This window comes from Pseudorca crassidens, chromosome 20, assembly GCF_039906515.1.
Source record: "Pseudorca crassidens isolate mPseCra1 chromosome 20, mPseCra1.hap1, whole genome shotgun sequence".
NCBI lineage: Eukaryota > Metazoa > Chordata > Mammalia > Artiodactyla > Delphinidae > Pseudorca > Pseudorca crassidens.
The window spans coordinates 55,630,382-55,642,556 of record NC_090315.1 but is presented as its reverse complement, the minus strand read 5'-3'; the positions used below and the strand labels follow the sequence as shown (position 1 = coordinate 55,642,556).

The 12,175-nt window shown below is 49.0% G+C and overlaps 1 protein-coding gene across 1 annotated transcript in view; it reads right to left on the bottom strand.

The window, feature by feature from the left end:
• Positions 1–9: 9 nt before the first annotated feature.
• Positions 10–12,175, bottom strand: part of BCO1 (beta-carotene oxygenase 1) — a 157,687-nt gene continuing 145,521 nt past the window's right edge. Inside the window, exons 31-34 of the mRNA XM_067719486.1 lie at positions 7,146–7,251; positions 4,004–4,098; positions 2,338–2,449; positions 10–378 (exon numbers count right to left, since the gene is read on the bottom strand). Coding sequence (XP_067575587.1) covers positions 149–378; positions 2,338–2,449; positions 4,004–4,098; positions 7,146–7,251 — 543 coding nt within the window. The 3' untranslated portion in view covers positions 10–148. The remainder of the gene's footprint in view (positions 379–2,337; positions 2,450–4,003; positions 4,099–7,145; positions 7,252–12,175) is intronic.

Below are 12,175 nucleotides of genomic sequence, written 5' to 3'. Positions count from 1 at the left end.
AAAAGCTCTATTTCCGTAACTTTGTCTCAAAGCAACCATGGAAAGAATAAGTGCAAAATAAAATGAAGGGCCCCCCTGCCCCCCACCCAGGGAGGGACCACCCTTGAGTCTGGTGGAGCCATTCTCCAGGGCCCAGGCCCCCACCCTGTCAGGTCCTTGGGGCCACACGGCGCTCAGCAGCCCTGTCCCGCTCCTCCCGGGAAGGGGCCTGCTTCCCTGCATCCCAGTCAGCACCTGGGATGAACAGCCCGTGGAGATCCAGGTGCATCTCTACATCAACGGAGGCACGAGCCAATTCTGTAAACGTCTTGGCATCCAGAACCAGCAGAAAAGGCAGCTTCTGGGGATCGGTAGAGACAATGGCTGATAAGATAATCCCTTTGGGGAAACAAAAAGAGACACTTTGTAAAAGCGCAGCCTTGAACCTGGTCCAGCTGGGGGGATAGTTTCTCAGCTCTATCTCCCTGTCCTTTGAATGTAAGTTATCTAATCAAAACAGAAGGGAAGTGAATTTGGTATTCTGTGGGAGCAGAAGGGAGAGGCCAGGGAAATTGGAAAGCTTGGCTGAACCAGTCCCCTCACCTTTCTGAGCCTCAGTCTCTGCATCTGTAGAGTGGGGATAATCCTCCCCACCCTCAGAGGGTTGCTGAGAGGCTCTTGCACGGTCAGTTATGAAAGCACTTTGTAAATCATTACATGCACTGAAGAATGGCTATTTTCCTACTATCTAGAAACTCCAGTTACAGAGAATCAGCTTTGACGCTGCACTTAGGCTAATATCCGTCACTCGGCTAAACCTGGACCAGTTGCACTCAAATGGCGTTTGAATGAGTCCAGTTCATCTCGTGCACGTGCAGCTTTCCCCTCTGTAAAATGGGAATATTCTAAACACCCACTCTCAAGGGACAGAGGGCTAAATGAAATAGTGCACATAAACTTCCAGCGAAACTTTGTGATTCTTCCCAAGGCCTCCCGGCTTTCAGAGTGGCCGAGGGCAGCTGAGGTCAGATCAGCTTGAATTCGACCCTCCTCTGTATGCACTGGGCGTGTGACAGACCGTGGGTAAGACCTCACTCTCTGAGCCTCTCCTTTGGTGGAATGAAGACCAGGTTGCTCCCTGCCCACAAGAATTGTGCAGGACGCACTTGCCCAGCCCAGGGGGAGGCCAGCCTTAGCAGGAGGTGGCACCAACCATCCCCCACCTTGGAGGTGACAGTGACACGGGGTCCCTTACCTGGCGTGCCGTGCAGTGCAGGTCGATAGGAAGACCCAGGTAGAAAACCACTCCCTTCTCACCTGAGGGAAGCAGCTGGCAGGCTCAGCAGGGGGCAGCCTGCCCTTCCCCATAGGCGTGGGCAGCCCCACCCAGGCTTGTAGTACCCTCCTTAGCATCCCTAGGGGGTGGGCAGGGCATTTCTGGGGCAAAGGCAGAATCAAAGAGGGAAAGGACCATTTGGTCAGGTGGAAATCTGGACAAGAGAGGAGGGCCACAAGCATTTCTAGGTGATCCACGGAAAACTTACATGCTTAGAGGAGTCACAAATTCAGACCCAGCCATTGCAATGGATTTTAAAACCAAGATTCTATACTCTGGGCAAGGGTAGGGCAGCTCCGTGGAAAGGAAGTGGGCTTTTGTGTCGCAAACAATTTAATCACCCCGGAAGGGAGGTCTGACCTTCTGCTCCTGGGATATGACCTCTAAGCCTTTGGACTGACGGTCTGATGAGAGTGCCTTTGTTTACCTGGGGCCACTGCATATAACCCATCCTAGCAAAGTGATTTAGGGGGAGGCCTGGGCCACAGGTGTCAGCTCAACCTCCAGAGGGGCCGAAGACTGGAGGTCACCATGTCCGCATGACCACGCCCCACACGGGCTCCGACACAGTGCTTGGAGAGCTTCCCTGGTTGGCCACGCTCCGTGGACGTCGCTGGGGAAGTTGGCGTGGTCCTACCCCCCACAGGAGAGGACCAGCGGAAACCGCAAGCACAGGACTCTCTTGGATCCCGCCCCACTCGCCTTTTCTCTTTCAATCTGCACCCTTTCGCCGAGATAAACCATAACCATGAGTACAACAGATTTCGGTGTGTTCTGTGAGCTCTTCTCTTGAAACTGAGGGTGGTCTTGGGGATCCCCAAACTTGCAGCTGGTGTCAGAAGTGGGGGTGGGCTGGGGGACTCCCTCATCCCACAGCTTTGGACTCAGACACACCTGGGCTTCAAAGCATGACTCCACCAGCTGTGTGATGGGGGGTGGTCACTGCCCCCAAACGATGTCTCTGTTTGAGGGGTGATCACAGGTACAGTGCAGCAAGCGGGCTGCCCTTCCTGGAGCCTTACCGTGATCCTCGTCCTCGGCACCTGGTGTGGGCACGAACACTGGCTCCGCCGGCCAGCAGTGCACCTCTCCCCACTTCAAGGATGACTTCGTGAGAATGTCATATTTTATTATCTGCGCATCCAAAGGGGAGAAACATGGGGATGAGTGGTCGGAGAGCATGCTTATTCCCTGCGAACAGGAAGGCATCAAGGCCCCAGAGAGAGGGGAGTGGACTCTGGTGAACGTAGACCCCAAACGGCATCTGCCTCTGGTCAGTGTAACAGCAGAAAGAAAAGCCGCTTGCTTCCTCCTCTGACTTGAAGCAAAGGTCCTCCTGCCACTGCAGAGCTGACAGTACACACTGAATTCTTTCAGAAATAAAACCCCTGGATTTATCTGGTACTTGGCACTATATTGCTTTTTTTTTTTTTTTTTGTGGTACGCAGGTCTGTCACTGCTGTGGCCCCTCTCGCCGCGGAGCACAGGCTCCGGACGCGCAGGCTCAGCGGCCATGGCTCACGGGCCCAGCCGCTCCGCGGCATGTGGGATCTTCCCGGAGCGGGACACGAACCCGTGTCCCCTGCATCAGCAAGCAGACTGCCAACCACTGCGCCATCAGGGAAGCCCATATATTGCAATTTTTATACACATTAGATAAACTATTCAATGCAAACCTTTAAAGTATAATATGATTCCTTTGTTGTTTTAAAAGTGCGAGTCCCTGGCCTTCTCTCAATCTCTAATAGGCCTCTTTCCCCTGAGGGTGTGGGATTAGAGGGGAGTGACTCGGGGTGTGCGTATGTGTGTGGGGGAACCTTAATTTTTTGCTTTGTACATTTCTGCACTGCTTGCATTAAAAAATTTTTTTTTCCATTTTATTACTAAAAACTGAAGCTACTAAGGAAAACTGATGTCTGTACAGCACTCAGCATGGTCCCTGGGAAACAGCAAGTGTTCAAACAAATAGCAGTTTAAAAAACAAAATATGAATCGCTATGCTGTACACCTGAAACTAACACGATATTGTAAATCAACTATACTTCAATTTAAAAATAAGTTAAAAGGGACTTTCCAGGTGGCGCAGTGGATAGGACTCTGCACCCCCAAGGCAGAGGGCCTGGGTTCGATCCCTGGTCAGGGAACTAGATCCCACATGCATGCTGCAACTAAGAGTTCGCATGCCACAACTAAGAAGCCTGTGAGATGCAATTAAGGAGCCCACCTGCCGCAACTAAGACCCAGTGCAACCAAATAAATAAATAATTAATTTAAAAAAATAAGTTAATAAAAAAAAACGTAAATCGTCCTAGTTTCAGCTCTACCCTCTCTGCTTGAGACAGTGAGTTCCTTGAGGGCAGGAACTGGGATCTTCCTGTTCACTTCCTTTTCCTCAGTGCCTACCACATTGTAGCACATAGCTGGTGCTCAATAAACATGCATCCAAAAAAGAAATCAATGGATAAACTCCAGACACCACATCCTTTTTGAGCGACAGCCCATAAGGTGCAATTCCCTCCCCTGGATGGTCCATCGTTGCTTCCAGTGTATTTTGTCCCAAGCTGACGTCACTTTCTGACTTACCCCCACCCCAAGGGGACCTCGGTTCTGACCTCCCTGAGAACCTGGGAACTCAGCTTTGCAGACAGACACGATGGTTATAGGCTGCCATCTCCCAAGGACTAGTACCTTGGTTGGGATGGGGCTCCACTGGACTTCAGCAGCAAAGACATAACGGTATCGCTTCCCGTTGTGAGCGTAATTGATCCGAGGCAGCTCTAAGCCTAGAGAGAAATGGCACAGCTGACAAAGCCCCCTTCACCGAGAGCTGGGACCACGGGTCTTTTGTGGTATCCAGGCTGGGCATCCTTTTCACAAAAACGGTTCCCAAGCCAGGATCCCTGAACTTGATTCAGGCCCTAGATTGGATCAAGGGTGATCACAGGGCAGGAGGAAGGAACTTCTGATAACTACCCCAGCTCCATTAGAAGCTCCATTAAGAGCAAGGTAAGATAGACCTGGGTTTCTAAGTGTATAAACATCTTTAATTATCCAAGATAAAAATCAAAGAAAATTGCATGATTAAAATCAGAGGCTACTGCAATTTTTTAAAACTCTTTTTAAAAAAAGTGTGTGCGTGCACATGTGTGGGTGTGAATAGAAACTTCTGAAACTGTGGAAGGAGCATCAGTGGGGAATATTTAAATAAATCTGGTGAAATCATATAATAACATTATACAAAAGTAACATTTACAAAGAATTTTAATAACATGGGGAAATGTCCACATCATAAGATTAAATGTAAAAGGCTGCTTATGGGATTATCTCCACTGTGTTATAAATGAAGAGAAAAAGTTTGGAAGCATTGCTGGGGTGATAACTTCCTCATGGTGGTTTATAGTTTGTACTGTCCATTCTAAGTTTTTCATTGTGTGAAATTTTCATTATACCTATTACTTTTGTAATCCAAAAAGCCTTAAAAATGTGTCCATGTCCATGCATATATATTTATATATGCTTGTGTCAAATTGAATTTCTAAGTCTGAATATTGAAATGAAAGTCCATCTTATGAAATATTGCAGCGAGTTGGAGCCAACTGCTGGTGAAAATATAATGTCCAAGAAAAGAAGAAGCAGAGATGGAAACATCTGCCACATAAAAGCCTCCTGAAGAGGACCCAGGGCCTAACTGGTTATCGGGCTCAGTGGGGAGGGAAGTGGGGTGCAGCAGTAAGAAGGGAAGATGTCTGATCCCACAGTCGGGTAATCATGAAATTCCCAAGGTCAAGATGAACGTGAGGACGAGGGACCACCCACACACTCAACTCAGAAAAAAGATGCCCATTGTCGGTCCCAGAGTCGGTCTGAGACTCCCTGTGATGCTCTTGCGTCCCTCGAACCTGGTCTGGAGCCCCCCTGTCCTCCACTCTGTAAATGACCAGCTATACGCCCATGGTTAAGTAAAATGTGATTCATGCCTGTGAATTCTGTCCGGCTATTAAAGCCACGCTCTTGAAGAATCTTGGGGATGTGGGGAAATTCCCAGGCTATGTTCATTAAGTGGAAGAAGCCATTTCAGAACATTCTGGATGGTATGGTATGCATTTTGTATAACCGTAAATGCAGAGGTTAAGGGTTTTTCGAGTCAGTGAAGCCTGGGTTCAGATGCTGGCTCTGCTGCCCAACTTCAGGCAAGTTATCGAATTATTCTCAGCTCTGCTGTCCTTGGTTCTAAAGCATGAACAGTACATGGCAGCCCCTGACTCTTAGAGGTGTTCTAATCACGGCTGCTTTTAGCTGGACCCTCACTGCGGGCCAGGCCCTCAGCTAAGCCCCTTACATGCATGGACTCACCTAACGTGATAAGAACAGGATGAGACTGGGGAGGAAAGGACGGGAAGTTGGGGAGCCCCTAGAAGAGGGCCTGGCATGCGCCAAGCAACGCCTACGTGATGGAAAGACTGCGTGGATGTTTCCAAACGGCCGTCACAGGTGGAGGGATTATGAAGGATTTGTCTACGGTCATGCTTTTCAGCGCTGCCCAAGGTTGCTACGATAAACAAGAATTCCCTTCCCAGAAATAAAACGACCGTAGTGTTTTACTCCTCCATCTGCCCATGTGAGTGACAGGTGAGCAGAGATGGAAGTTGATGCCTTAAGAATAGGGACGAACATGTCTATATTCACTTCCAAAGACTCTGAGGGGCTGGGGCACCACACAGAACCCATTATGGGATCCATGGGATGCCATGTGTAGACGGGGTTCTTAGTGGGCAAATCTGAGGTCGTCCTAGCAGAGTCCCCAGGACTGTCCTTCCAGACGCCTGGCCCTGGCGTGGGGCAGCGACATGGGGAGCCGGGCTCCCAGCCTAGAGCCCCGCCCGCCGCTCCCCAGCCCTGTCCTGGGCAGGCCTGTTCATTCCACACTGCAGTACTGAGCACACCCTGCTCTAAGCCAGACTTCTGTCACGTGCCGGTGACAGCACTGAGCACACAAACACGGTCCCCACCCCATGGGCTTCTATGCTAGGGCAGTGGTTCTCAATCAGGTTGGAGGCCAGGGACGCTTATCTACATCCTCCAATGCCCAGGGCAGCCCTCTCCGCAAAGAACGACCCGGCCCTGGTATCAGCAGTGCCCACATTGGGACGCCCTGCTCTGGTGGGTGCTTCTCTCTGGGGGGGTTTATGCTCTGGGTGTAGCTCAGGCTTTCTGAGGCCCAATTTTCTCCTCTGGCAAATGGGGCTGATAGCACCGATTCTGCAGGGTGTTCTGAGCGTGCACAGGTAGAAATCTGCATGTGCCATGCCTTTCAGTAAGTCGGCGTTCAATACACAGCAGCATTTGATACAGAGAACAAACTAGTGGCTACCAGTTGAGGGGGGCGATATAGGGGTGGGGAAGAGGGAAGTACGAACTATTGGGTGTAAGACAGGCTCAAGGATGTATTGTACAACACAGGGAATACAACCAATACTTTGTAATAACTGTAAATGGAAAGTAACCTTAAAAAACTGCATTAAAAATTTAAATTCAAAAAAATAAAATAAACTTTTAAAAAGAAAGCAAAAAAAAAAAAAAAAAAGCACGGAAGCATTTGAAAGGCTAGCCGTGAAAGTCCCTGGGTCCAACGACCACCCGAGTACCTCCCTGGGAGGGGTATGAAGATACATGAAAGAGAAGTGTCCCCAGATGCCTTCCCCTGGGCGTCCCAACAGCCTTCCTCTCAGTCCCTCGTCCTCCTCGCACATCTCCCCTGCATCAGAAAGAGGTATCATATAAAGAGGACATTCAGCCCCTCCCTAAACACAGGAGAGAGGATGCACTTTACCTTCATAAAGCAACTCCGGCTGGCAGTAGACTTGGTCCTCTTTTTCCTTCAGGGCTCTTGCTGTTGTAGATGACAGTTTGATTAAATTGGAGCCCACCTCTGCGTTCTGAAAGAATCGGTTTTCCAGAAAAATAAAAACTTGGTATCCAGAACAAATATTTGTTTTACTGTGCACATGTTAAAAAATGCTTTAGTGTCTGTCACCTTGTTCCGGCCTCACATTAACCACCGGAAGCAGCTATTATACGATTGGTATTTTCAGTTAAAAATGAGAACTGTGGGCTGGAAGTAACTCCCCAAAGAGGGCAAAGCTGGTGGGTGGTAGAAGGGGGGCCCTAAAAACCCTGGATCTTATCTTCTACTCTGGGGTGCCTGATCCCTCACAGGTGAATTAATGTACTTATAAGTTCTCGCTTTTTAAATACTGGATGATTCACCTGTAAAAGGCTGCATCAGTCATTCAAAAGGTGTTTATAAAGAGTTCATAATAACGTGTGAAATGCTCATGATAGAATACTGAGTGAAAAAAGCAGCAGAGTAAACTGCATACACAGTCTGAGCTCAACCATGTTAAACAAAGAAAAAGAAAAAGAAAAAGAAATTACATTGAAAACAGCCTGGGAGAAATACCAAATAGTAACAATATAGCATGTGGTGGGATTATGGAGACTTTCATTTCTTTTTCTAGGCTTTTCTAGATTTTCAGTATTTTCTCCTATGAAAATGTACCCCTGTTGAAAAGAAAACAAACATGCAATAAAAATTACTTGGGAGAAAAATATCTATCAAGGACATCTCTTGGTCTCAAGTGACAATCAGACTTTGTTCAGTACTTTACCATCATCGTTGTAACCCAGGAGAGAGACTGAACACAATTAATTAAATATCTATTGAGCATCTACTACTCCCTGTGTCCCCACATACTCTCTACGGGACCTTGAACAACTTATTTGGTATCTCTGAAGTTCAGTTTCCCCATCTGTATAATGAGGTATAGCACAAGCGTCGTATAAATAGTATGTGCGTCTCCGAGTTATTATGCAGGTTAAATAAAATAATCCATGCAGTTGGTTTATAAGAGGGCCTGGTTAGCGGTAAATGCTAGATAAATGTTAACTGCTATTGATAACATAATTGTATTATTATTAGCATTATTTTTACTACTACTACTACTGCCACTACCCCTGGGGGTGGGTTCAGGTTAGCTGCTGGGGGAGAAGGGGTAACAAGACTGCAAATCCCTGCATTCATGGAGTTACGGGAGGAGAAGTATGGTCATGTCTGACTTCTCATTTAAACTTTTCTCTACTTTCCAAACTTTCCAAAATAAGCTTTTATAATGAAAACAAACCTATTTGAACAACAGCAGCTTTTTGCTGAGAAGGTGGGAAATTTACTGCATCCTAGAAGCTGAACTGTAGGGCCCCTCTGAGATTTGTTCAGGGCGATCCCAATTAACAGAAGAGGAAACTGAGGCCCAGGGAAGGAAAGTGACTTGCCCAAGGTCACACAGAGGGGAGCAGAGGCTGGGCCCAGAGCTTCGCACTGAGATTCTTCTGCTCAGAAGCCAAAGCACTACAGGCAGCAGGCAAAGCAAAGCCCCTGAGGCTGGCCTGTTCCCATCCCATAGTTCTCGGCTCAAACATCCCTTTCCCTGACAAGTTAGTCTGCAGTGTCTCCAAGGCATGTGTCCCAAGCTGTAAATATCTCCTTTATGGACCTGCTTCCTTCTTTCATGCTGTCTTCCCTGTGCAGACAGTGATCAGATTTTATTCAGTGCATGGCACATAGTCAGCTCACAGGAAGTAACTGCTGAAGGAATGAGCAAATGCATGACTCAATGAGCTTTTCCTTCAACTCTTAAGGGGCAGAACATGTGCTTTGCAGGTGGTTGTAAAAATCAAACGAAGGGCGTGAAAAGGTCGTCTAGCGCCTAGCACATCGGGTGACTTGGAAGCAGAGGCTCTGTTTGCCTTCATCTGTATGTGCAGCCCCTGCCCTGTGCCTTGCTAGTCAAGAGGCAGCCACAGGCCTCTTGTGCATGTCCCGGGCTTGATTCTCAGGGAGTCAGTCCGCAGAGACATTTTCTAGCTGCAGCATGAAACTGGTCAGACCGGTTGAGGCATAAACTGTGAATTTTTCCACACACAGCAGTAACGAACATGACTTGGCAGCCTTCTATGGCCAATGTGCTCAACTTTGGGAAGAAATCACTTTCCAGCCAGAATTCAACGAAATCCTGCAGTCTGGCTTTGAAATTCCTCAACTCGAGGGAACTCCCGTGAGAAGCAGTAATCTCAATAATCCCGCAAAGCACTGGCTTTGGAGTTTGGCAGCCTTGGGTGTGCAGTATGACTGTAGAGCTTTCTACGTGAACTTGAGCCTGCTTCCTCGTTTGTATAAAGGGGGGCAATCCGTAACTTTTGGACGGCTGGTGAGTACAAGCGAAGGTCCCTTTGACCTGCGTCTGGGGATTGTGGTTAGGATTAAATTAAATAATGGTTATGAAAGCACCTGATCCAGGGCCAGACCATCGTAGTCAGTGATTTGGAGCCAGACAGACATGCATTCCAATCCCAACTCAGACCCTCTGGATGATTCTGCCATGTTGGGCAAGTTACTGTCTCTCTCACCTACAGTCATGGGGATGATAAATAACCCCAAGGACTGTCATACAGATTCGGTGAGAAGCATGTGGAGCATTTCACAGGGCCAAAAACGTTCAGGACCCAGGATGAGAGCAGAGGCCCACCAAACCTATGTCCACATATAGCAAATTGTTAAGTAAAATACCGTTCTCTCCCGCCTTCCTTTATGCACAGAGCTTCAGAATGTTGTGGAACTGTGCTGTCTGATATGGCAACCACCACCAGCCATGCGTAGCTATTTAAATTTAAATTTAATGAAATTTAAAATTCCCTTTCTCGGCTGCACTGGCCACATTTCAGTAGCCTAGATATCTGGCTGCTACTGCTTGGACAGAGAATATTCCTTCATTGCAGCAGGTTCTAGTGCCCAGTGCTGGTCTGGAAGGATGCATGTGAATTCAGAATCCCAGGACTCCTTGGCATTCTGAGCTAGAAGCAGGTGGCAGAGTGAAGGCTGGCCTCTGGGCCCAGGCTTCCCACCTCCTTTTCTTGCCACTGTGTGGAAGCCCCAGCCAGCCCTGGCCTCCCTGGTGGGGCTGAGGGCTGCATCCAGCAGCACAGCCTGCCCTTAGGAGGACAGAGGCAGCTGCTGCAGGCTGGCTTGGGTCATTTGTGCAGGGAATTCAGGGATCCCAGGCCACAGTTGGGGTCGGAAGGGTGCCCCTCTGGGTGGGCACCCTGTGGCCCTGTGAATTCCTCACCCAGTGAAGAAGGGACACTGATGGAGAAAGGCCAGAGCAGGGGGCCCCTCTGGCCTGGGTCTAAGAGCAGAAAAGGCATCTGACACAGGGCCACGCACAGAGTGAGCTCTTGAGAAATGGTGCCTTCTCTTATTATTGGGTCTTCATTTTTGCATTTGAAAACAAGACAAAAACCGAATCTACTGAGCCAGGAGTTGGAACCATCCCTTCTAGCTCCAAGATGCCAGCCCCGCCCCTCCCTGGAGCCCTGCAGGATGAGGGCAGGGTGGCTGGCAGGGACTGTTGGCACCGCCCATGCCCCTTGGGGTCCAGCCCCGCCTTAAACAACCCCCGCACAACCCCTACACAAACAGGCAGAGGGTGTCAGTGGGCCCCTCCTTCCTTTGACCCCAGCTGGCCCAAACGCCGGAGAAGGTGGGGCACCTGGGAGGCCCCAGACTTTTGAACACACTTCAGTATAGCCCATTCTATGTGGAAGGTACTTTCCACTTGGGAAATGTTCCAAGCGCTAAAGGAAGACCTTGTGCCCTTTTAGAGACCTTGCTTCACCTTTTTCATTCATTCATCGTTCATTCATTTATTTAAAATATCTAAGGGCTTAATGAGAACCCTCTGAGTACCAGACCCTGTGATGGGCTCAGAGGATAAACTGCTGACAAGACCAAGAGTCCCAGCCCTCTGGGAGCTTTAACAGGAAGCTCATTACACCTGCCATCAATGTGAGCGAAGAGCTGCAGGTGCCATTAGAATATACAAACCCGCTGAGGGAGTCAGGATGCCAGACCTGAAGGACGAGAAGGGAGTAGAATCCCCTGGAGCTTGTGCCTTCACTGGGCTGGTCTCAGAACCCCCAGGTAAGTTCAACCTGCAGCCGGGACAGGAGCAGAGGTCTCACGGGAAGAGGACAGGGTTGCAGGCAGAGGGACAGCGACGTGCAAAGGCCCCAGACTGAAGGGCATTTGAGAAAGGACAGCATCCCCTAAGGCCCTTCCCTAATATGCTTTTGGACGGGATGGAATCAGAGCCGCCGGATCTGGACACATAGGCCATGTCTGTAGCTCAAATTTCCCCTTTCAACACGCAGGTGGGGTGACTTGAAAGTGAAGCAAGGAGACATTTTTAAGGGACAATAAACAGCAAATTAAAAAGCGTGGCCGGAGCTACCCTTCCCAGCACTCGCTCTTCTTTGCTGACGGCTCACGCAGTGCCTTTTTAAAATACACGTGCTAAACTTCTTAGCTTGGTTCCAAGGAAGCAAATCATTTCTAGAGCTTGATAAAAGGTTATAAAATCCTGCAGTGTGTGGGCAGCGGAAGGGAGTGTTTCCTCTCTGTGTATCAGCCGCAGGCTGAGGCCTCCACAAGGTGGGGGTGGGGTGGGAGGTGTGGTGGAGGTGCGCAGGCCTCAGGATTTGCCACCTGTGTGCTTTGTGACACCCCCATTGCATCCTGGAGCCAGGAGACACCCCAAGCGCTGCACTATGGAACTTCCCAGAGTGACGGGCACAGAGGCCAGCGGCTCAGATGATGATTTTGTGGGACACGGCCGTTCATTCAATAGCCCTGAATCACATGGGGAGAAAGTTAATCCCTTTTTCTCTTCCAATCTTTCCATTGGGTCAAGGCGAGAGTCTCAGTTAAGTGCCACTATGTCTTTGACACCTAATACTTTTCCAACGTTC